The sequence below is a fragment of the Gorilla gorilla genome, chromosome 4 (assembly GCF_029281585.2).
Source record: "Gorilla gorilla gorilla isolate KB3781 chromosome 4, NHGRI_mGorGor1-v2.1_pri, whole genome shotgun sequence".
Classification (NCBI taxonomy): domain Eukaryota; kingdom Metazoa; phylum Chordata; class Mammalia; order Primates; family Hominidae; genus Gorilla; species Gorilla gorilla.
In genome coordinates this window covers 180,853,388-180,877,573 of record NC_073228.2, presented here as the reverse complement: position 1 = coordinate 180,877,573, position 24,186 = coordinate 180,853,388, and the positions used below count along the sequence as shown (strand labels likewise).

Below are 24,186 nucleotides of genomic sequence, written 5' to 3'. Positions count from 1 at the left end.
CAGAGCCTTGAGAAGCTGCTCACTCTGAGGAGCTCTGAGTACAGGGCTGTGATGGCTCCTCAGTGGAAGACCAGGCAGGCAGGGACAGCTGCAGCCCAGGCGGGTGGCAACCAGCTGCTGCCCGGGAGACTGGCCAGGGCGGGGCGGGCATGGCCTCCACAAGCCCCCAGCCTGAGCCGGCAGAGCGTGGGAGCAGGCCGCGGCCTAAGGCTGGCTCTCAGATTTTCATGCTGTGTTAACGGTCAGCTTGGTTAATGCTGAGCAGATGGGGGAGGGGGGCTGCCAGCTCCCTTGGGGACAGCTGCAGGGCACACATACACACATGTGCAGAGGGTACAGGAGTCCCACCGTGTATAGTGCAATGCGGACTCAGCCCATTAACACTCATTCACACCGTCGCAGACACAAGATAGGGCTGGTGGGACAGGCGGACCCAGATAGGCACACACTGGCTCCTGGGGCAGTGGAGGTGGCGGAGTCCATGGCCTGGTCCAGTGCCCTCAGTCCGTGTCCTGTAGGCAGAACTCTGCTGGAGGGATCCCTCCACCTCACCCCCCTCCATGTTGCTCAGGGAAGACCCAGGCACACAGAGCTTTATTTCAAAAAAATAATTTATAAAACGCCATTTGCTCCTGTTTTCGGCAGGCTTCCAGCTTCTCTGGGCTCAGGGGCCAATGCTCCCGTCAAGATGCTGGGGCAGCAGCAGCAGGGGGAGGTGTGGGGAAAGGGGGTTCAGAGGCCCAGAACCTCCTGCTGGTATGGGGAGGCAGGAGGTTTAGCATAGCAGCTCTCCAGCCAGGCTCAGCCGAACCCGGGATGGGGACTTAGTGCCAAGGTCCAAGAAGCCGAGCAGAACCCTGACATTTGGGCCATCAGGACACAGGCACGGCAGCTCCAAGGGCAAGGGCATGGCCCTTGGACACGGCACAGCAACTCTGGGCCAGGGGCCCCATGCTATCAAGGTCAAGCACTGTGTCAGGCTGTGGCTGAGCCCCAAGGCCCAAGGCCACCAGCCTATGTGCCTGCACAGCCTTGAGCCTTGCTCATGTCTGCACCCCAGACCCGAAGGGGAAGGAGCTGGATCCCAATGGCAGGGGGTCGTGGCTGAAGACAGAATCACTGGAGGAGCAGGTGCTGCTGGCGTCCCCACCGGAGGGCGAATAGGGTCCGAAGGTCAGGCGGAGGTCGAGGTACTGTGGGGAACGGAGCTGGTCAGCCTCTGCAGCGCCCGGGATGGGACGGGGCGCATGTCCACGCGGTCAGGCCAGATGAGGCCTGGAGGGGAGCAGGCAGAGGGAGGTGGTGGGTGGGAGGGGCTGTACCTCCTCAGAGACGGCCAGCAGGACCTTGTCCAGCGCCTCCACCAGCTGCTTGAAGGTAGGCCTCTGGGAGGGCGCCGCGTGCCAGCACTCACGCATCAGTCCGTACCTGCGAGAGGTGGGGCGGAGGGTCACAGGGAGCCTCAGGCCTTCAGGAGGAAGGGGAGGACCGGGGGTTCTCTGGGTGGGGAGGAGTTTGGTGGGGAGTTTGATGAGGGATAGGAGGGTCATCAGTGGAAGCCAGGCCAGGACACTCCGCTAGGCTGAGGAGGAGGAGGAGGAGGAGGAGGAGGAGGAGGAAGAGGAGGAGGAGGAGGAGTTGTTGTTAGTGTTGTCCTTCTGGCCGGGGCACACCCTGAGGCCATGGTCAGGGCAGAGGAGGGGGAGGACTGGAAAGTGGGTTCGAGGGCAGGGTGAGGCCTCACAGCTCTGGGGGGCAGTGTGGGGGTCTGTCCATCCGATGTCCCTCCCGCAGCAGCGAGAACAGCTCCTCCACCGGGATGCCAGGATACGGGGAGCCCCCGAGGGTGAAGATCTCCCATAGCAGGATCCCAAAAGACCACCTGGAGGCAGGGCCAGGGCTCAGTGTGGCTCAGCGCCCTCCCTACGACCGGGGCTTGGACGGGGGACCCCACAGACATGACCCACCACAGCTGGTGGGGAATGGGCTCCTCCTGGAGTCTGGGCCCACTCGGGTCCCAGACCAAATCTGAAGGAGCCCTCGAGCGCATGACTCCTGGGGCCACGTGACTTTGGGCAGTGCCTTGCCCTTTTTGTGGGGTAGGACGGTGACCGCTGGCAGGACTCACACGTCACTCTGGTGTGTGTACACCCGGTCAAACAAGGCCTCGGGTGCCATCCACTTGACAGGCAGGCGGCCCTGGAGGGGAGAGAGGGCCTCAGTGCAGAGTCCCACAGGTCCTCGTGCCTGCCACCCCGGGCCCAGTGCCCCTCCACCCCCATCCAGTTCTGCCCCATCTCCCTCACGTTGCTGGTTTTCTTATAGTAGTCAATGTGGTGGACGCCGCGGGCCAGCCCAAAGTCAGCAATCTTCATCACATTGTCCTCGGTCACCAGCACATTGCGGGCAGCCAGGTCCCGGTGGATACACTGCAGGGAGCGGGGGCTTGGGTGCATCAGGACACCTGGCCTGGAGTTGAGCACACACCACCCCCCCGCAGGCCCGGGGGCAGGGGCCCTCCACCCACTTTACAGAGGAGGAGGTCAAGGTTTAGAAACGGGGAGCGCCTTCTCCTGCGTCCCCTCTCCCCTCTGGGGAAGGGTGAGGAACAAGTGGGGAATGCAGGAAAGCGTGAATGCCTGGGGACACTGAGGTGGGGTCATGAAAAAGAGCAGAGAGGGAGAAGTCGGGACATTGAATGCCACAGGCCTGAGAATGGAGCTGGAGAGACTGAGAGGGGCTCAGAGCCCTAGCGCCTGTACCTTCCGGGACTCCAGATACTGCATGCCTCGGGCCACCTGGTAGGCGCAGGAGACCAGGACTGGGAAGGAGAGCGGCCCCTCACTGCTCCGAGGACCGTCGGGGCTGAGGTCGGGGCCTGGGGGGCGCCGGGCCCGCAGGAACTCCCGCAGGTTTCCCTTGGCGGCGCACTCCACGATCACGTACAGGGGCCCTGCAGAGGGAGTGGAGGGAGCGTGGAGAGGCTGCCAAAGCTTTGGCTCTGCACCCTAACGGCCCGTGCAGCCAGCCCCGCCTCGGCCCCACCTTCCTGGGTGCAGACACCAAGCAGGTTGATGATGTTCTTGTGTCGGCCAATCAGCTTCATCACCTCCATCTCCGAGACCAGGTCGGCCAGGTCCTTGTCAGAGGCGTTGTCTGTAAGGGCAGCAGACGGGTGAAGAGGCTGCCCTCCAGCTACATGAGGGAGCATGCAGAGGCAGGGGCAGGACAAGGAGCACTGGACCAGGGCTACGTAGGTCTAGGGCTGAATCCTTGCTAGGCTGTGTGGCCTTGAAAAAGTCTCCTAGCGTCTCTGAACCTCAGGTTCGTCTTGTGGGAAACAGAGCAGTGGGTCACACCCTGCCTGTCACAGCAGTTGCAAGGATGCAACTGTATCAAGGATCTAAGAGGCAGGCCTTCCAGCGGGCAGGCCCAGGACACAGGAGAGAGGGGAAGAGCTCGGAGCAGGAAGGAAGGAAGGAAGCTGCCTCTGGAGGGGTCAGCGGTAGTCCCCGCATGGGGTCAGAGCTTCTGGGTGTGGAAAGCAGGCTGGCGCCCTGGGGTCTGTTTGACCAGGGCCTGGCTTCCAACTGGCCTGGGAATTCAGGGAGCTGGCGGCAGGCCGGGTGCAGCCGGGCAGCTTGGGAAGAAGGCTGCTTTGGCTTCTCTGGCTGAGCCCCTGGGGCTGACCTGTGGCCCTGGGCCAATGACACAATGTGCATTTCTCAATCCCTGCCTCCCAGGGAGCACCAGGTGGCCCCAGCTGTGTAGAGAGGAGGGGAGGAGCAGAAGAGCAGTGGAGGCCATTCTTGCAGAGGGGGCTGGGGAACTGCAAGGAGAGGCCCTGATGGGTGGGGTGCAGGAGTGCCCAGCAAGAGCACCCCGGGGCTGGGCCTGGGTGCAAGCAGAAGGGCTGTCCTCCTACGGCAGTGGACGTGGGGGGCAGACCTAGGGAGGGTCCAAGGGAGGCTGAGGGTGTGTCTGGGGGGAACCATAAGGAAGGAGGTAGAGGGCCTGTGAGGCTGACAAGGAGATGTGAAGTCAAAGCTGACACAGACTAATGCTGACACAGGATATCAAGCCTGTCACACCAAATTCTTCTCATCATCATCACCCCAGTGGTGAAGATTTATTGAGCCCTGACTATGAGCCAGGCACTTTCCACAATCCTTGGGCTGGGAGTAGGGACTGTTATCTACCCCATATGACACAAGGGAAAACTGAGGCTCAGAAGTCACTTGCCAGGGTCAGGAGCAGAGGTGAATTGCAGGTTTAAGGGTGGGATCCCACAGCCTCTCCCAGCTCCAGGGCTCACCTGGTGGCACCGTGAGCCCCTTCTATTAGTCCCAATGCCATAGCACCTCCTCCAGGCTGCCACGTTCACCTTTTATTTTTATTTATTTATTTATTTTTTTAGATAGGGTCTCACTGTATTGCCCAGGCTGGAATACAGTGGCGTGATCATGGCTCCCTGCAACCTCCAACTCCTGGATTCAAGGGATCCTCCTGCCTCAGCCTCCCTAGTAACTGAGACTAAAGGCACACACCACCACACCCAACTAATTTTCTTATTTTTTTTTGTAGAGATGAAGTCTCGCCATGTTGCCCAGGCTGGCCTCGAATTCCTGGATTCAAGTGATCCTCCCACCCTCAGCCTCCTAAAGTGCTGGCGTTACAGGTGTGAGCCACCACACTGGGCCACACTCACCTTTGAGCATCTTGACAGCCACAGTGCTGGCTTGGTCAGGCCGGGCAGGGTCCATGCCAAAGGCCTCTGCACGTACTACCTGGCCAAAGCAGCCTTCGCCTAGGGGCTTCCCAAGCACCAGCCTGGAGATGGAGAAAGTCCAGTCTCAGACCTCCGAGTCACCCCTGCGGAGGGCGGGCTGCAACCCGGCGCCCGCGTCCCTGCCCCCACACAGCTCAGCGCACCTGTCCCGGGGGAACTCCCATAGTGGGTCGAGAGGTAGATCTAGACTCACGAGGCCGGCGAGCAAGGCGGGGCCGCTGGAGGAGAGACGCACGCCTCGTACCAGGGATGAGCTTGACTTGCCGGAAGAGCCTGACTCCAGGGAGAACTGCAAAGTGGGAGACTTGGTTCTGCCTGCTGGAGTCAGGCTGCCACATGTGAGGTAGGGGATGCGCCCAGTACCTGTCGGGCCAGAGGGAAGCGGGAGAGCTTCTGCACAGTGGCGGGTGGGCGGGGGTGCCGGCCGTGGAGCGCCTGCCCTCGATACAGCCCGGCCAGCAGCAGGAGCACAGCCAAGGCCAGGGAGCCCGACGCGTACAGGATGATGTCCGTATACCTGGCCTCGGGCGCTGCTGCGGTCCATGTGGGGTCCTCCTCTACCTCGCACATGGACACACACAGACAGACAAACTGGTCAGTGGTGAGACTGGCCGCCCCGTGCACCCTAACTCAGTCCCTCCCAGCTCCCAACATATGTGGGGACACACACGGAGGAAGCTGTAGTTATGCCCAGTCCCAGGCACCCACACCTCAGCAGACGGTCACATGGACGGCCACGTGTGGAGAGGCACAGAGGGGCTGTCATACAGCTCAAACCCACAAATCCACACACTGCCCCCCAGGCCAGACCCCACAGGCCAACAGAGACTGACCACCCAACAGGCCACAGCCCCCACTGCTGGCCCAGAGGGGCATCTCGCAGCATCTCCTGGCCCTTCAGGTGCTCACCTGGCAGCACTGTGAGCCAGGCAGACTGGTAGGAGAGGCCGATGGAATTGCCTGCGAGGCAGGTGTACTCGCCTGCGTCCTCGGCTGACACGTTCCGCAGGTACAGGACCTCCACCTCTGAGCTATTGATGTCTGCAGTCTGGGGAGGGGGACATGCTCTGGGGTCACAGCAGGGCCTGGGGCCACACTGTGGCCAACAGGGAAGCTGGGGAGCCCCCCAACCCAAGGTGGGAGAAGAATGGGGCCCAGGCTGCAGCAGGGTGCACCTTTAGGACTTGCACATAGGGGAAACCGTCAGCTCCGAAGCTGCTGCCGTTGATGACGATGTGCTTCAGCCACTGGATGTGGGGCTGGGCATCGCTGTACACCTTGCACAGCAGCTCCACGTCGCTGCCCACCACGGCTGTGGTGTTGGCCGGGAGCCCGGCCTGCAGGATGGGCCGGTGCGGGGACCGCTCTGGGGACCGGGCAAGACAGTCAACCCTGACCACTGGCACCCATAGAAGCACCCTGTTTGCCTCCCTCCAGCCTTCCTCAAGTTCAAGGGAGGGACCTTTCTGCAGCTTCTTGTCCGTCTCCTGCTTACCCTGCTTAAACCTTCCCTGGCTCCCCATTGCTTCGGGTCAAGGACAACATCTCAGCCTAGCATTCAAAACCCTCCACCACCTGGCTCCCCATATAAACGCCACGCCCTACGAATATACTGGCCTGCAAGTGCAGGGTGTTTGTTATACTCAGGCCCTCCACTCAGGCTGCACCCTCTGCCTGGATGTCCTTCTTGTTTTTCCTCTTGGCAGACCCCTGCTCCTCCAGCCCCACACTAACCCCTGTGCTTTCCCCTGACCCACCTGGTCACCAAGCTGCCTGACTCATCTGAGTCCATCCTGCCCGCCAGACTAGACCCCACCAAGAGGGCACAACTGAGCCCAAAATGGGTCAGGTCTCCCCTGTTCCCAGCCCCGCACTCACCCAGCACATCTAGCAGGTAGTTATAGCGGATGCTGCCCACAGCGTTCTCTACCAGGCAGGTGTATGTGCCGCGGTCCGAGGGCACCACGCTCTCCATCACGAGACTCCAGTGCTGATGGCGCAGCTGCAGGCAGAGAGAGTGTCCGGGACCACCAGACCATGTCCACCAAGGGGGCCAGAGGACCAGGAGGCTAGATCCTCATCCTGCCCACAGGGCTCTTGTCAAGCTCTCTAGGCCCTGAGAACATCAGGCCCAGGCCAAGGACTATGGCACAAAGGAGTGGGCTCCCCAGTGTGCTTGAGCCTTGGGTTTGAGCCTTTGGAATTTTAGCTCTCCCTCTCCCTAGCTGTGCTACTGTGAGCCAGCCCTTGCCTTCTCTGAGACTCAGTTGCCTCATGACAGCATGGAGCCGACCCTGCAGGGTCTCATCAAGATGATGAGATGCTAAGGCTTATGGAGGCCAACCAGTCAGTGATTCTTCTCCCTTTACAAATGGAGTTGCTGAGGCTGAGAGGTTAAGTCACTTGCCAGAGAGTAGCAGAAGGGGAACCAGAGCTGCCCAGGCCCACAGTCCAGGGCTCCTTCCGGGGGCCCCGCAATCGCTTCACTCATTCGATTGATTTATAGGTATGCTTGTAGGTATGAGGGGACTGATGAAGGAATGAAAATGGGGGAGCAGACGGTCTTGGAACCCAGAGACTCACCCGAATGCCTCCAATGCGGTTCTCCCCATGAAAGGCCTGTCCATCCTTAAGCCAGCGGATGGTGGGCGTGGGGTTGCCTGCAGCTGGACAGCGGAACTTGACGGTGTTCCCCGCAGGTACCGCATGCAGTTTCTTCTCCATGCGCTGGGGGTGTGTCCAGTAGGGTGCTGGAGGGCAGGGGAAGGCCCCTAGAATGACTGTGTGTTCCCACACAGGCCTCCTCTTCTCAGTGATCAGATGAGCAGCAGCGGGGACACAAGTCCTTGGAGACTTACTGACCTTGCTGGGGGTAAATGTGCCTATTCGAGGGGTCCCTATGGGACTTGGGGTCCTCATCATCGTTGCTGGAGGTCAAGGAGTCTACATCAGGGACAGAGGGAAGCATCTAAGGTCCAAGAGGGGCAGGTCTGTCTCCCCAGGCATCCCTTCACTCCCTGCTAGAGTCTCTTACCGTCTGTAATCAAGGTAAGATTCTGCAGGATGATCATGGAGCCTCGTGCCAGGCAGAGGTAGCGGCCAGCATCCTCAGGTAGGAAGCTGGCAATCTCTAGGCGGCCCCTCCAGCCCCGTACACGGCCAGCAGGTGCCAGGCGACTGCCCTCCTTGTACCAGTGGCCACCACGCTCAGCCCGCCCACAGCACAGCCGCACAGGCTGCCCAAGGGCTACTGTCAGTTCCTGCTCTTGCTGCTCCAGGCTGGGAGCCAGGCAGGGCTCTGTGGGCAGAGGGCAGAGGTCAGCAGACCCCGCAGCCCCATCTGAGGCAGCCTCCTGTGTACAGAGAACACACCGCACATGCAGGGCACAAGCACTTCGCAACGCATGCTGAAGGAGCCACCACTCCTTGACACCCGCACAGCCACATGCTGCGGATGCCACACCCAGGGCAAATGCCACACTCTTGGGGCATGTCACACACACAGCATTTAGTGCACATGACAGTGGCCAAGACACACACACACACACACGCATACACACACACACGGACACACACACACACAAGGCACATGCTGTTGGTGCCACATACAGGGTCATGCTGCACCGGGGCATATCACCCTCATAATGCTTATACCACACATGCTGCCTGGACCTCCTAGGTCACACACCCAGTGCACAGAACACACACACACACACACACGCACACACACCCAGGCAAAGAGCTCACCACCAGCTCTGCAGCCCAGCTTAGGGCCCTGCGCCCTGCAAGGCCAGTCCTCTCTCGCAGACACAGTGATAGATGAATGCTTGCTGGAAGCCAGGCACCGACTGAGTGTCAGTGGTTGAGCCCTGCCCTGCCGCCACCTTCTCAGGGCCTGGGCAAGGATCCTTTCCAGCTTTGCTCAGCCCAGCAGCCCCCTCCTGGTGCCCACTCTTCCCACCCCTGCCACCCTCTCCCACCTCAGAAGCCATACCAAGCTCCACTTCCTCAGAGGCCTCCAGGGACAAGACTGGAGGCCCAGGCACACTCAGCAGGACCCCCAACAGGGCCAGCAGCAGCCGCATCTCCTTCTCACAGCTCTCAGGAACCCAGGCTGGACTTCCCACCAACTGCCTTCCTAAAATAGGGAGGGAAAAGAGCTCCTGCTACACGTGCACCTTTGTGGGGGCTTTTCCCTTATTTTGCAGATAAGGAAACTGAGACAGGAAGTGGCCAGCAGATGTGTCCAAGTCCCTGGCCAGGCTGTAGCAGTGCAGACTGGAACCAACTCTGTAGTAGCCAGAACCTAAGGCCTCCCCACAGTAGGTTGTGCAAGGGGTCTTGGCTGGGCTTCCTGCTCTCCCTGAGTCCTGCTGGGACCCTGGCACATGTTCACAGAAAGCAGTTTTGGGATTCTTTTCTTGGAGGGAAGCAGAGAACGGAGACATATCTTCTGCATGCTCTCGGCACACATAATTTCTTTTTTGCTAAATAAATGAATTGATTGCAGAAGAGCCAAAAAAGAAAGTGAAAAATGACACAAGGTCTAACTTCAGCATCTGGATGTTATCTGATCCGATCCCCACTCCTTATAGCATTACTGACATTTCCAGGGCTGGGTGCTCACAACTGACAAGGCAGCCCCTTCCGTGGCAAGTAGGACCGCAACCCTGGATACCTCTGCTTGTTATGCACCAACTCCATCTGAGGCACACACGGTTTTGTAAAGAATACAGACCCGAATTTTCCAGCCGCCAGAGCCCAGTTCAAATCCTGACTCTCACCAACTTGTAATTCCTTGTCTCTGTCTCTCTCTGGCTTACTATCCTCATAGGACTGTTTTGAGGATAAAAGAGATAACGTGCATCGGCACTGGGCGCACAGAGTGTTGGAATGTTCTCCTCCCTGTGCCCGGCCCTAGAACTGTTAACCTGTTGCCCTGGGTCTGCCCTCAGCCAGTCACCTCTGGTTCGGATGCTGTTACTGTCAGGCTGTGATGTACACACACCCCAGCTGGCTATCCTCTTCCAAATGCTACCAAGGACGCCTCTGTTCCCCAAAATAGAACTCAGAACTGAGTTTCAGCTGGGACAAAGGAATTGGGTGACCACTGCAGTCCTAGGGGCCTATGGGTGGCACTGGTGTCTCTGGATCTACCCTGCGTGGGAAGCCTATCACACCTCCTCCTCCTTGGTCACTGCCACTCCACTTCCAGTCCATCTGGCTTCCCCTGCCCCTTCTCAAGGCAGGTCATGGCCATCTCTTGCATGGGCCTCTGGAAACATCCTCTCCCTCGGCTCTTCAACCTTCACCTTCCAGCAGAGTTTTAAAAAACTACAAGTCAGCCGGGCGCGATGGTTCACACCTGTAATCTCAGCACTTTGGGAGGCCGAGGTGGGCGGATCACGAGGTCAGGAGATCGAGAACATCCTGGCTAACACGGTGAAATCCCGTCTCTACTAAAAATACAAAAAATTAGCCGGGCGCGGTGGCGGGTGCCTGTAATCCCAGCTACTGGGGAGGCTGAGGCAGGAGAATGGCGCGAACCCGGGAGGCGGAGCTTGCAGTGAGCTGAGATCGCGCCACTGCACTCCAGCCTGGGCGACAGAGTGAGACTCCGTCTCAAAAAAAACAAAATAAAAAAATAAAATAAAATAAACAAACAAACAAAAAAACCTGCAAGTCTGCCATGTCACGCCCCCCAGCTTGCAAGCCCTTAATGGCTACCTGTGCCCAGCAGGATCCAGCTCAACATCCTAGGGCTCCCTCTCTGCCGCTACCTATCTCTTTGGTCACACCGTCTGCCCCTTCAGAAGCGCTGAAGCCATTGGCTTTCAGAACTGGGCACGTGTGCTCTCTTGCCCATCCCTCTGTGCCCCTCATTGCTCTTCTCTACCTGACTCAGATACTGCTGTCTCTGGCCCACCTCAACTCTCGAATCCAGTCGGATCCTCCTTGGTAAAACTCCCTACCAAGCTCGGCTTGGCAGGGAGGGCAGCTCTTTGGGCACACAGCTTGGGCTGGGAGTGGGTGGGGAGGCCCGGGGAGTTTATTCCTACCCCAGGCTGCCCTGATATCAGAGTCCTTAGTCGAGTCACCCGTGGCTGCTGACCGCTGACCGACCACCCCGCACGTGGGAATGGAGGGCCTGCCTTATGCATCAGACAGTCCTGGGTTCTCCTTCAGCCTCCCGCACTCGCGCTGGAGGCCCCCGGGCACTAAGTGACTGAACTTTTCGGGGCCTCAGGTCCCTCATCTCTGCCGCCGGCGCGAAGACAGCCGCAGGGACAAGCGCGCTTGTCCTCCCCCACCCTTGCCGGGCCAGCCTGGGGGGAGGTGCGAATCAATGGGTCCCGAGGGTAGCTGCACAGGGCCAGCCTGCCCCCGCCTCGGTGGGCAATGAGTAACCAGCTCCGCGGCCGGGGTGCTCTTTGGACGGAGCGGGACAAAAGGCCCTGTGTGCACTGCGGGTTACTGATTTACCGCCCCCTCCACCCCCTGCCGCCCGGCGGACGCCCAGGTCCCCTGCGCCGGGAGGGGCAGTCCCCGTAGCCCCGCCGCCTCTCGCCCCCTGGCGGCTGGGAGCGCAACCCGGGCCCACAAGGGTTCCGGCTCACCTCGAGCCTGCGTGACTCCGCGCCCAGCACAGGGTCCTGCTCACCTGGCTCCTCCTCACCTGGCTCCTCCGCCGCCTCACTCCCAGCTCCAGCCGGCCGCGACCCCTGCACGCGGCAGGGTCCGCAGACAGCCCGAGCGCTCCTCCGCCGGGAGCAAGGAATGTACCCGCGACGGCGGCGTGGCCGCGAGCGGCCCACCTCCTGTCCCGCCCCGCCCCTCGGGCCCGCCCCCTCCTGCTCGGGCCCGCCCCTCCTTCCACGCCCCCCCCCCCCACCCGGGCCCGCCCACCTCCTGCCACACCCCCTCGGGCCCGCCCCGCCTGGACCAGCTCGAGCCGGAGAGAGGTGTGGCCAGGGGTGGCCAAGATCCCCGCCCACCTGGAGAGCCCCGCCCCCGACCCAGTCAGCCCACTCCCGGGACCCCGCCCCAGCCTATACACACACCCCTACTCGCAACCCCCTATACACACCCCATTCAGGCTCCGCCTCTTTCGCCCCACCCAGGCCCCAGGCCAGGCTTCTAAATTCTAGTCTACTACCCAGCTCTACTCCTTGCTTTTCACCCTTCAGGGAATGCCTGGCTCCCCTGTCTTCTGCGCAGTACCGTGCAGCGGATAGGAGAACCCCTTCCTTCTGCTCCCTCATTTGTTCCCTGCGCAACCTGCGGAGTGATACTTACAACACAAATCTGACTGTGTCAGCCACTCCCTTAAATTTTCCTATAGCTTCCCATAGCTCTTTATACATAGATTGCCATGACCCACGCCTCCTGGCTCCCACCCTGCTACTCCTGGGCAGTTTCACGTACCATTCTCTCTTCCTGGAATGCCCCTTGGTCTGGTTAATTTCATATTATTCTCAGCTTACTTCCTTCAGGAAGCTCTCTGGACTTGCAAGCTCCTCTTAGATGACGTCTCTACTGTGAGGATGGAGAAAGAAACAGGGTGAAGTGGTTCAGAGCACAGACTACAGGGCTGGACATCATAGGCCCAGCTCTCAGCACCATCACACAAGGCCTCGGTCTTCACTGTCCTTTCAGTAAAACAGGCAAATGATAGTCTCACCCACAAGAGGTTGTTGCAAAAAGTAGACATGCTAGCAGTATGTGTAAGCCTGGCATGCAGCGCTTGCTTTGTAATACTAGCTGTAATTATTTAGGACCTGTTATTTCTTCAGCACACTTGCCAGAATTGTAACTGAACAGTTAATTATGTAAATAGCTGTGGAATGGCCGGGCACAATGACGGGTGCCTGTAGTTCTAGTTACTAGGAGACTGAGGTAGGAGGACAGCTTGAATTCAGGAGTGTGAGGCCAGCCCTGGCAACATAGTTGCCCTGTCTCTATTTTTCAGTAGAGGAACTGTGTCCTCAGACCTCACCATTAGAGTTCAAGTGTCTGGCATACAGTAGGTGCTCCCAGATAGCTCCGTGCCCACCTGGCTCATGTTTGCCTCACCTGTAAGCACTTCTCTCCTGAGCATCTAGACTGTGGCCAAACCAGGAGGCCAGGCAGCCTCTGATCTCTGCCCATCCCTCACCTGAATCTCAAGCTTTCTCCTTCTCTTAAGGCACCTTGAGAGGAAGGGAAATGGGCTGGGTGCACCTGTGGTCCCAGCTACTCGGGAGGCTGAGGCCAGAGGATTGCTTGAGCCCAGGAAGTCGAGGCAGCAGTGAGCCGTGATCGCTCCACTGCACTGTAGCCTGGGCGACAGGCTATGGAGTGAGACCCTGTCCGAGGCTCAGGTCCTGGTTGTCCCCTCTAGCTAGTGTAGACCCTGTCGTAAGAAGCAACTTCCTTTCTCATTGTTACGCAGGCAAGTCTAGTTCTTTCCACCCTCACTCCCAAAGGGATAGTGGCATATCTTTGCATAACTGTAAGCCCATTAAAGAGACTTAAAATTGTTTTTTTCTTTTTCTTCTTAAGCGAAAGAATGGTCTCCTCCCAAAGATAAATCAGAAAATAATTGGGGCCAGGCATGGTGGCTCATGCCTATAATCCCAGCACTGTGGGAGGCTGAGTCGGGAGGATCGCTTGAACTCAGGAGTTCGAGGCCAGCCTGGGCAACATAGTGAGATCTCGTCTCTATTAAAAATATATATTAGGCTGGGCACGGTGGCTCACGCCTGTAATCTCAGCACTTTGGGAGGCTTAGGTGGGTGGATCACGAGGTCAGGAGTTCAAGACCAACCTGGCAAGATGGTGAAACCCCATCTCTACTAAAAATACAAAAAAATTAGCCAGGCATGGTGGCATGTGCCTGTAATCTCAGCTACTAGGGAGGCTGAGGCAGAGAATTGCTTGAACCCGGGAGGTGGAGGTTGCAGTGAGCCGAGATCGTGCTATTGCACTCCAGCCTGGGTGACAGAGTGAGACTCTGTCTCCAAAAAAAAAAAAAAAAATATATATATATATGTATATTATAAATTTTTTTTAATTGGTTATCTTTTAAAAACAATTTGTCCTGGTTCCCTTCTCTAGAGTCCTGCCTTGCTGGAGCTCCCAGGACAGATGAGGCTCCTGGCCCTGGGAGCTGCCTGTCCAGAGGGGACCTTGCCAGACCTCCCGGACTGCTGGAGGGGTTCAGCTCCCTGCCTCTGGCCCTCTGCTGGCTCCCCTTGTGAATGTGGTTGTGGGGGGAGACAGGGTGAGCCGCCAGCTGGAGCTGGACCCCACGTGGCTTTCATTCACCTTCCCGGGCATTTCCTGAGTTTACCGGAGCCAAAGACAAACTAAAAGTTTTCATAGCTCAGGTCTTGCAACCTCCTTGTCTCCTGAGATGCGCAAATCCCTCAGACTGGCAACCCTCTGATGTCCCTAGGATATGTTCCCCATATCCCTTGTCTGCCTCCTCTCCCCGCACTCATAACCTTTCACACTGACCCTCCACAGAGGCTGATGCTCCCTCACAAAGTCATTCACTCATTCACTCATTCATTTGAATGATTATTTATTGAAGGTTCACTATGTGGCATCCACTGTTTTAAATCCTGGGGATAAAGCCCCGAATTGGACTCTTTTTCTTTTCTTTTCTTTGGGAGACAGTGTCTTGCTCTGTTGTCCAGGCTGGAGTGCAGTGGTGTGATCTCAGTTCACTGCAAGCTCTGCCTCCTGGGTTCAAGTGATTCTCCTGCCTCAGCCTCCTGAGCAGCTGGGATTACAAATGTGCACTACTACACCTGGCTAATTTTTATATTTTTAGTAGAGACAAGGTTTCACCATATTGACCAGGCTAGTCTCAAACTCCTGACCTCAAGTTATCTGCCCATGTCAGCCTCCTCAAATGCTGGGATTACAGATGTGAGCCACCTCACCTGGCCTGGACCCTACTTCTACCCTTCAAGGGCCTGCTGACATTGTAGTGGGGACAGACAGATAAGTAATCAGTTACAGCCTGGGAGATAAGCTGAGCCAGTCGGGGAGAGCACCTAAGCCTTTTGCACTGTCTCACTCTCTTGCTGACACGCAATCTTTCACCAGTCACATTTGCAGTCTCTTTCTCAAAGACATTCAGACATGACTGGGCACAGTGGCTCACTCCTGTAATCCCAGCACTTTGGGAGGCCGAGGTGGGCAGATCACTTGAGGTCAGGAGTTCGAGACCACCCTTGCCAACATGGTAAAACCCCATCTCTACTAAAAATACAAAAATTGGCCAGGCATGGTGGCGCACGCCTGTAATCCCAGCTACTGGGGTGGCTGAGGCAGGAGAACCACTTGAACCTGGGAGGCAGATGTTGCATTGAACCAAGATCACGCACTGCACTCTAGCCTGGGAAACAGAGCAAGACCCTGTCTCAAAAAAAAAAAAAAAACATTCAGACACACACACACACACACACACACACACACACACACACACTCTCTCTCTCTCTCTCTCTCTCTCGCTTAGCAGAGGCAAGAGCCTGTCACCCTAAGATCCTGCTGTTAACCTGCCTCTGCCTCAGTTTCCCCACCCAGAAAACAGTCATGCTCCAGCTTCCTCTTCTTCCTTTTTTTTTTTTTTGTGGAGATGGAGTCTCGCTCTATTGCCCAGGCTGGAGTGCAGTGGTGTGATCTTGGCTCACTGCAACCTCCGCCTCCCAGGCCCAAGCAATTCTCCTGCCTCTCCTGCCTCAGCCTTCCTAGTAGCTGGGACTACAGGCACCTGCAACCATGCCCAGCTAATTTTTGTATTTTTGTAGAGACGGGGTTTCACCATGTTGGCCAGGCTGGTCTCGATCTCCTGACCTCAGGTGATCCACCCGTCTCGGCCTCCCAAAGTGCTGGGATTACAGGTGTGAGCAACGGCTCCCGGCTGCTCCAGCTTCTTTCTTCCTAGGAGTGTTGGGGGAAATGAACGTGTTCCTGTTCCTGAGCTCGTGACTCTTCAGCTCCCGTTACGTGCCAGGCATCATGCTGGGTGTTGTACATGGGTTATATCCTTTAATTCTTCCACCAAGCCAAATGGCATAGGAATCCTTAGCTCTGATTTGTAGATGAAGAAACAAGCTCAGGGAGATGGAATTACTTCTTTGAGGTCATCTAGCAAGTGAATTGCAGAACTCGAACCCCTGTCTTCTGGGGCAAAGATGAAGAGCTCGGGATAACTCTCCAGAGTGGGATCATTGATGCTACTGCATCAGATGCTTTCTGTCTCCATCCTTAACTGTGGCCAGGGAAGGTGCAGATTCACCTGAAGGTGAGTGTGTTGGGGAGGGAGGTGTGGGGGCTGGGACTGAGCACTGCACTCCTTGACCTTTTAGCCAGCAGTCCTGAGGAGACACCCGGCCCAGGCAGGGGTTTGCAGACTCTGTGCCTCTAGAATGCTGGGCTGGGCCAGGAGGGTCTCCTGAGGCCAGGTCCTACCCCTCACCTGCCCGGGGGCAGAGTCATCGGGGGGTAGAGGGCAGACGTTGCCTGGTGCCAACGATGTTGCTCTTGGATGGCAGCCGGGCCCAGGGAACACTGGGGCTCTTGTGCAGAAGGGCTGCCACTAAAGCCGGCCCGGCCCCTGCCCAGGCCCCACTCCAGCCTGGGCCTGGCCCTAACTCTGGGCCCAGTCTTGTTCTTTTTTTTTTTTTTTTCACCCCCAAGATGGAGTCCTACTCTGTCATCCAGGATGTAGTGCAGCGGCGCAATTTCGGCTCACTGCAACTTCCGCCTGCCGGGTTCAAGCACTTCTCCTGCCTCAGCCTCCCGAGTAGCTGGGATTACAGGCATGCACCACAATGCCCAGCTGACTTTTGTATCTTTTGGTAAAGACAAAAATCACCATCTTGGCCAGACTGGTCTCCAACTCCTGACCTCAGGTGATCTGCCCACTTCGGCCTGCCAATGTGCTGGGATTACAGGCGTGAGCCACTGCACCCGACCCAGTCTTGTTCTTTCTTCATTTATTTATTTTACATTATTATTATTTTTTTGGTGATGAAGTTTTGCTCTTATTGCCCAGGCTGGAGTACAGTGGAGCAATCTCGGCTCACTGCAACCTCCACCTCCCGGGTTCAAGCAATTCTCCTGCCTCAGCCTCCCAAGTAGCTGGGATTATGGGCATGCACCACCATGACTCGCTAATTTTTGTATTTTTAGTAGAGACAGGGTTTCATCATGTTGGCCAGGCTGGTCTCGAACTCATGACCTCAGGTGATCCACCCGCCTTGGCCTCCCAAAGTGCTGGGATTACAGCCATGAGCCATTCTGCCTGGCCTCTTTCTTCATTTATTCTTCTTCCTTCCTCCCTCCCTCCTCCTCCTCTTCCTCCCCCTCCTCTTCTTTCCTCCTTCCTTCCTCTTCCTCTTCATTTATTCTCCTCCCTCCCTCCCTCCCTCCTCCTCCCCCTCCCCCTCCTCTTATTTCCTCCTTCCTTCCTCTTCCTCTTCATTTATTCTCCTCCCTCCCTCCCTCCCTCCTCCTCCCCCTCCCCCTCCTCTTATTTCCTCCTTCCTTCCTCTTCCTCTTCATTTATTCTCCTTCCTCCCTCCCTCCCTCCCTCCTCCCCCTCCCCCTCCTCTTCTTTCCTCCTTCCTTCCTCTTCCTCTTCATTTATTCTCCTTCCTTCCTCCCTCCCTCCTCCTCCTCTTCCTCCCCCTCCTCTTCTTTCCTCCTTCCTTCCTCTTCCTCTTCATTTATTCTCCTTCCTTCCTCCCTCCCTCCCTCCTCTTCCTCCCCCTCCTCTTCTTTCCTCCTTCCTTCCTCTTCCTCTTCATTTATTCTCCTCCCTCCCTCCCTCCCTCCCTCCTCTTCCTCCCCCTCCTCTTCTTTCCTCCTTCCTTCCTCTTCCTCTTCATTTATTCTCCTCCCTCCCTCCCTCCCTCCCTCCTCTTCCTCCCCCTCCTCTTCTTTCCTCCTTCCTTCCTCTTCCTCTTCATTTATTCTCCTCCCTCCCTCCCTCCCTCCTCCTCCCCCTCACCCTCCTCTTCTTTCCTCCTTCCTTCCTCTTCCTCTTCATTTATTCTCCTTCCTTCCTCCCTCCCTCCCTCCTCCCCCTCACCCTCCTCTTCTTTCCTCCTTCCTTCCTCTTCCTCTTCATTTATTCTCCTTCCTTCCTCCCTCCCTCCCTCCTCCCCCTCCCCCTCCTCTTCTTTCCTCCTTCCTTCCTCTTCCTCTTCATTTATTCTCCTTCCTCCCTCCCTCCCTCCTCTTCCTCCCCCTCTTCTTTCCTCCTTCCTCTTCCTCTTCCTCATTTATTCTCCTTCCTCCCTCCCTCCCTCCTCTTCCTCCCCCTCTTCTTTCCTCCTTCCTCTTCCTCTTCCTCATTTATTCTCCTTCCTCCCTCCCTCCCTCCTCTTCCTCCGCCTCCTCTTCTTTCCTCCTTCCTTCCTCTTCTTTTTCCTCCTCCTCTTCTTTGTCCTCTTCTTTTTTTTTAAACAAGTTTTATTTTGAGAACATTTTAAAATACAGAAAAAGTACACAGGGTCATACCATACCCGGCTGCTCAGAATTGACAATTGTTCATTACCATTTTTTTTTTAAGTTGAAACAGGGTCTCATTATGTTGCCCAGGCTGGTCTTGAACTGCTGGGCTCAAGCAATCTGCCTGTCTCGGCCTCCAAAAGTGCTGGGAGTACAGGCTTGAGCCACCGCACCTGGCCTATTTTATCATTCTTTCCCAACCCTTTTCTACCTTGGCTTCTCCACAGGCTCCAGGGAGGTCTAGCTTGGCTGGTCAAAACGGAGGTGACATTGACATAAAGTGAGTGATTAAAGGTTGGGTGTCAGAGTCGGACAGATCTGGGTTTTTTCTGGAGACAGAGTCTTACTCTGTCGCTCAGGCTGGAATGCAGTGGCACGATCTAGGCTCACTGCAACCACCACCTCCTGGGTTCAAGTGATTCTCCTGCCTCAGCCACCTGAGTAGCTGGGATTACGGGTGTGTGCCACCACGCCCAGCTAATTTTTGTATTTTTAGTAGAGACGGGGTTTTGCCATTGTTGGCCAGGCTTGAACTCCTGGCCACAAGAGATCTGCTGGCCTCAGTCTCCCAAAGGGCTGGGATTATAGGTGTGAGCCACCTTGCCCAGTGACAGATCTGGGTTTGAGTCCCGAAAACTCTTTGTGGTCACGGACAAATCACTTAACCTCAAGCCTCAGTTTCATCTTCTGTGAAATGGGAATAATACATCTTCCGTGAGGACTCAGTATGATGATGTATGTCAAGCACAATGCCAGTGCCTGGCATATACCCCTTGCTCACTGAAGAGTAGCCAATATGAATATTTGCAGCTATGGGCCTGGGACCCACCCAAAAGCATGGGCAACACCCTCCTGTGACCGAGAGGGAGGGACTGTGAGAATGACCCCTCCTCAGCCTTCATTTCTCCTCATTTCCCACCCGTCCTCAATTCTGGGTACATCTGTCTCCAGTTTATACTCTGAAGACAGCAGGGCTGTGAGTTACAGGTTGCCCAGGGCATTTTTGTGGAGGCAGAGAGTTTAGAGCTGATGACAGCCTGGGAGAGCTCTGGGGAGGCTTCCAAACCAAAGTGGATGGAGGGGAACTGGGGAGGAGGGATCTGAGTGAGGTTAGTCCCGGCTAACCTCACTCAGTTCTAACTACCCTGGGCTGGTCCTGGGGCTTCTCACAGTCTCAGTAGCACCCCCCGTCCCCTTATTCACTGGTCTCGGATACTCTAGACCTGTGGCCTGGCTTGCTAGGACAGGGGCTTTCAGGCTTTGCCAGACTCAGCTCTCTCTAGACTTGGGCCTACAAGCCTCACACCCACTGGGTGTTGGCATGCACATTTGTTTGGAGGAGGACCGACAGCTGGGAAGTGGCAGAGGCTGGGCTGGAAGGGTGAGAGGGTTGGTGGTCTCCATGGAAGCAGGAAGTAAACTCGTGCCCTTCTGTACTTTGCCCGGTGCTCTCCTGGACCATGTAGGGTTTTGTTGGGGTGTGAATAACAGAAAACCTAAGTGACCAGGGCTTAAATGAAACAGTGTATCCATCTCTCACTTAGCCCCACGTCTAGAGGTGGGTGTGGGTTGGTCTGAAGTCAGGGTTGAGGACTCGTCTGTTCTCCAGGTTTTTCTCTCATGGTTGCAAGATGTTGGCTTCAGCTGCTGCCATCACATTTGTGCAGAGGCAGGAGGAAGGAAGAAGTTCCAGAGAGTTGAGTTTCCACACAGCAACTCCCAATTTCATTTCCTTGGCCAGACTGTGACACAGCCACCCCTAGCTGCAAAGGAAGCCAGGAAGTATATTCATTTTGCTGAACCCCTTGCTTCCCCTAACAAAACCAGGGGCTATCAAAAAGAAGCGGTGACTGGTTCCCAAAATGACTTTTTTTTTTTTTTGAGTCTCACTCTGTCGCCCGGGCTGCAGTGCAGTGGCATGATCTCAGCTCACTGCAACCTCCACCTCCCAGGTTCAAGCAAATCTCCTGCCTCACCCTCCTGAGTAGCTGGGATTACAGGTGTAAGCTACCACGGCTGGGTAATTTTTTGTATTTTTAGTAGAGACGGAGTTTCACCATGTTGGCCAGACTGGTCTCAAACTCCTGACCTCAGGTGATCCACCTGCCTCAGCCTCCCAAAGTGCTGGGATTACAGGCGTGAGCCACCGCGCCTGGCCAGGCATTCCTTTTTCTTTCAGATCCCTCCTGGCCACCCTAAACTGAACATTAAAACCCTTTTCCTCTCTCTGGTAACGACCCCTCAAACTTTTCTTGATGTCGTGGTCCTCCCCTACTAGCAGTCCATGGGGGACTGGATGAAACCAACACTCCTCCTTGGCATTTATGGTGGACATGTGACCCAGACCTGGCTAAGGAGAATATTCCATCTCCCAGGCCATTGTGATTAAGTCAGAGATGAGCATGTGACCATGGGAGGGCCAATGGGAGCCAGTCTAGGCCTTTTATTGGAATGAATAGGAAACCAACTCTCTGAGAAGCTGAGCTGTGAATAGGGATGCCTAGAGTTGCTTGGGAGAGCTTCTCTGTGAATGACAGCAATAAAGGAAACAAGAGGGCCAAGAGCTGGAGTGCACCTAGATCAAGCCATGCCTGAAGCCATTCCTTCTTTGAACATTTCACTATGTGAACCAAATAATTTTTTCTTTGGCTAATCCTTTTTCTTAAACCCTTTATAAATAAAAGGCTCCTTCTCAGTAGATCACCCTTCCTTTGTGTCTCCACTCTCCTCTGTTGGCTCTTTGGCCATAGTACTTATTTGTTTACATGGCAGCAAATTCATCCTGTTTTCACTGCTATTTGTTTAAAACCTTTTAATAAATTTCCATGGCTTTTAGGAAAAAGACCTGTATTAGTTATCCATTGCTTCATAACACATTACTTTTAAACTTAACGACTTTACATAACAAATATTTGGCTGACTATTGGTGTTAAAGAAAAAATGATTCAAAGATACTTGTTTTTATGTTTATTTATTTATTTTTCTTGAGAGTCTCGCTCTGTCGCCCAAGCTGGAGTACAGTGGCGTGATCTCGGCTCACTGCAACCTCCGCCTCCTGGGTTCAAGCGATTCTCCAGCCTCAGCCTCCCAAGTAGCTGGGATTACAGGCACCTGTCACCATGCCCAGCTAATTTTTGTATTTTTAGTAGAGATGGGGTTTCACCATATTGGCCAGGATGGTCTCAAACTCCTGACCTCAAATGATCCACCCACCTCAGCCTCCCAAACTGCTGGGATTACAGGCGTGAGCCACCACGCCCGGCTCAACGATACTTATTAAAGCACAGTAAAGAAAACTTTATTCAGGACCATTGAGATAGTCACAGGGACCACTGCAATGGGATCTTGCAGGGGGGGAGAGAGATTGGGCTCCATTCTGAATACAGCATGGGCGAATGGGAATTCTGAGCCAAGGAGCAGAGTGGGGAGCAGTGAATACAAAATGACTAAGAGGAAACGTCGGGGTAAAGGGATTCTGTCCAAACTGACCCAACAGGATTCTTGCTGAAGACAGGCCCATCAGCCATCACCTGGGGGATGGTGGAGGAGGAGGAACCTGATCAGATATCGAAGATGGGCGGCAGTTCTTGCTAAACTAGACTTAGCAGGTTCTTTGCTAAAACTAGATTTTACAAGGAAGTGCACAGATGGACCTAGGAGAAGGCTCAGAAGCCTGACTAAAATTTGGCCAACCAAAGAATCTTTGTCATTGGTGGAATACCTACATTTCTCTCAACAACAGCCTCTTGATAGGGCTGCTTGAGTGTTCCCACAACACGTTAGCTGGTTTCCCTCAGAGCTGGTGATCCAAGAGAGAAATACTGAAGCTGCAATGTAATGTATAACTTACTCTCAGACATCAGATTCTTGTCACTTCTGTCTTATTCTATTAGTTGAAAGTGAGTCACAGCCAGGCACCGTGGCTCACGCCTATAATCCCAGCACTTCAGGAGGCCGAGCGAGGAGGATTCCTTGAGCCTAGGAGTTTGAGACCAGCCTGGGCAATGGAGTGAGACCCTAATAAAAAATATTAGCCAGACGGGCGCGGTGGCTCATGCCTGTAATCCCAGCACTTTGGGAGGCTGAGGCAGGTCAATCGCCTGAGGTTGGGAGTTCGAGATCAGCCTGGTCAACCTGGTGAAACCCTGTATCTACTAAAAGTACAAAAATTAGCTGGGCGTGGTGGTGGGTGCCTGTAATTCCAGCTAATTGGGAGGCTGAGACAGGAGAATCGTTTGAACCCAGGAGGCAGAGTTTGCAGTGAGCCGAGATTGCACCACTGCACTCTAGCCTGGGCGACAAGAGAGAAACTCTGTCTCAAAAAAAAAGAAAAAAAAAATTAGCCAGGCACAGTGGTGCATGCCTGTAGTTCCAGCTACTCAGGAGGCTGAGGTGGCAGGACTGCTTGAGCCCAGGAGATCGAGGCTGCAGTGACCTATGATTGTGCCATGCACTCCAGCCTGGGGGACATAGCAAGACCTTGAGTCAATCAATCAATCAGTAAGTAAAGTGAATTGCTACTTACAGCCCATATTAGGGGATATAGGGTAGAAATTAAACTTGACCTATTGAAGGGAGGGGTATTAAAAAGTGTAGATTTTTTTTTGTTTGTTTTTTGAGACGGAGTCTGGCTCTGTCGCCCAGGCCGGGGTACAGTGTTACTCATCTCGGCTCACTGCAACCTCTGCCTCCTGGGATCAAGCCATTTTCCCGCCTCAGCCTCATGAGTAGCTGGGATTACAGGCACCCACCACCATGCCTGGCTAATTTTTTTTTGTATTTTTAATAGAGATGGGGTTTCACCATGTTGTCCAGGCTGGTCTTGAACTCCTGATCTCATGATCCACCTGCTGTGGCCTCCCAAAGTGCTGGGATTACAGGCGTGAGCCACCATGCCCGGCCAAAATGTAGATGTATTTTATTTTTATTTTAAAAAAATTCTTTTTTTTTGAGACGAAGGGAGTCTTGCTCTGTCGCCCAGGCTGGAGTGCACTGGCGCGATCTCGGCTCACTGCAAGCTTCGCCTCCTGGGTTCATGCCATTCACCTGCCTCAGCCTCCCGAGTAGCTGGGACTACAGGTGCTCACCACCATGCCCGGCTAAATTTTTGTATTTTTAGTAGAGATGGGTTTCACCGTGTTAGCCAGGATGGTCTCGTTCTCCTGACCTCATGATCCGCCCGCCTCGGCCTCCCAAAGTGCTGGGATTACAGGTGTGAGCCAACTTGCCCGGCCAGGAATCCCTCCTCTGTCTGACCTAACTGCCCTCTGCCCTGGAGCTGCTCAGCCTCTATCAATTTTTCTGACTCTCAGCGAACGTTTTCATTCAGTTGCAAGACACAGAAACTCAAAAATCAAACCTGCTTACACAAAATAGTGAATGTACTGGCTCATGCACTTTTTAAAGAGATGAGGTCTTGTTGTGCTGCCCAGGCTGGATTTGAACTCCTGGGCCTAAGAAATTCTCCTGCCTTAGTCTCCTGAGTAGCTGGGACTACAGGAGCATGACTGTAAATCCTGGTGTGAATCAGGCTTCAGAAACAGCTTGATCCTGGTTCCCAACAGTATGGTCAAAACTCATTCTCTCTTCTGTCTTCTTCTCTATGACAGGTGCTCCCTAAGAAGTGACAAAGAAGGCCACTAACAGCTCTGGGCTCGAGACATTCCCACTTGGCAACTTCTCAACTGTTCTGGCAAAAGCCAGGAGAGTGGAGGTCTTCCCCACCCTGACTACATAAGCTGAGGGTGGGGTTTTTCAAAGAAAAGCTTATTACAGGAAGAAGGGTAAACAGACACTAGGAAGCTTCTGATGATTATACCTAGTGATTCTGTGAGCCTTTACTGCACAAACTGTTCCCAAACTTAATTATTTAAAACAATGTATTATTT

General features: G+C 55.2%; 2 protein-coding genes across 5 annotated transcripts in view; both read right to left on the bottom strand.

Annotated features, from left to right (window-relative positions):
* Nucleotides 1–574: 574 nt before the first annotated feature.
* Nucleotides 575–11,636, bottom strand: FGFR4 (fibroblast growth factor receptor 4). 4 transcript variants are annotated; one of them, XM_004043064.5, is made up of 18 exons: nucleotides 11,407–11,636; nucleotides 8,784–8,927; nucleotides 7,824–8,087; nucleotides 7,652–7,732; nucleotides 7,373–7,539; nucleotides 6,668–6,791; nucleotides 5,965–6,155; nucleotides 5,699–5,837; nucleotides 5,153–5,346; nucleotides 4,933–5,078; nucleotides 4,709–4,830; nucleotides 3,046–3,156; nucleotides 2,763–2,953; nucleotides 2,307–2,429; nucleotides 2,129–2,199; nucleotides 1,745–1,882; nucleotides 1,323–1,428; nucleotides 575–1,193 (listed from the first exon to the last, which is right to left on the bottom strand). In XM_004043064.5, exons 2-18 carry the CDS (start codon nucleotides 8,872–8,874, stop codon nucleotides 1,044–1,046), a joined length of 2,409 nt encoding a protein of 802 aa, XP_004043112.3. In that variant the 5' UTR covers nucleotides 8,875–8,927; nucleotides 11,407–11,636; the 3' UTR covers nucleotides 575–1,043. The 4 variants fall into 4 exon arrangements, with proteins under 4 accessions (XP_004043112.3, XP_004043111.3, XP_018883939.3 ...); XM_004043063.4 differs by having other exon boundaries at nucleotides 11,451–11,629; XM_019028394.4 differs by having other exon boundaries at nucleotides 11,466–11,627.
* A 6,577-nt stretch (nucleotides 11,637–18,213) lies between these two features.
* The window catches only part of ZNF346 (zinc finger protein 346), a 58,456-nt gene continuing 52,483 nt past the window's right edge, over nucleotides 18,214–24,186 (bottom strand). Inside the window, exon 5 of the mRNA XM_055386338.2 lies at nucleotides 18,214–20,061. Coding sequence (XP_055242313.1) covers nucleotides 19,939–20,061 — 123 coding nt within the window. The 3' untranslated portion in view covers nucleotides 18,214–19,938. The remainder of the gene's footprint in view (nucleotides 20,062–24,186) is intronic.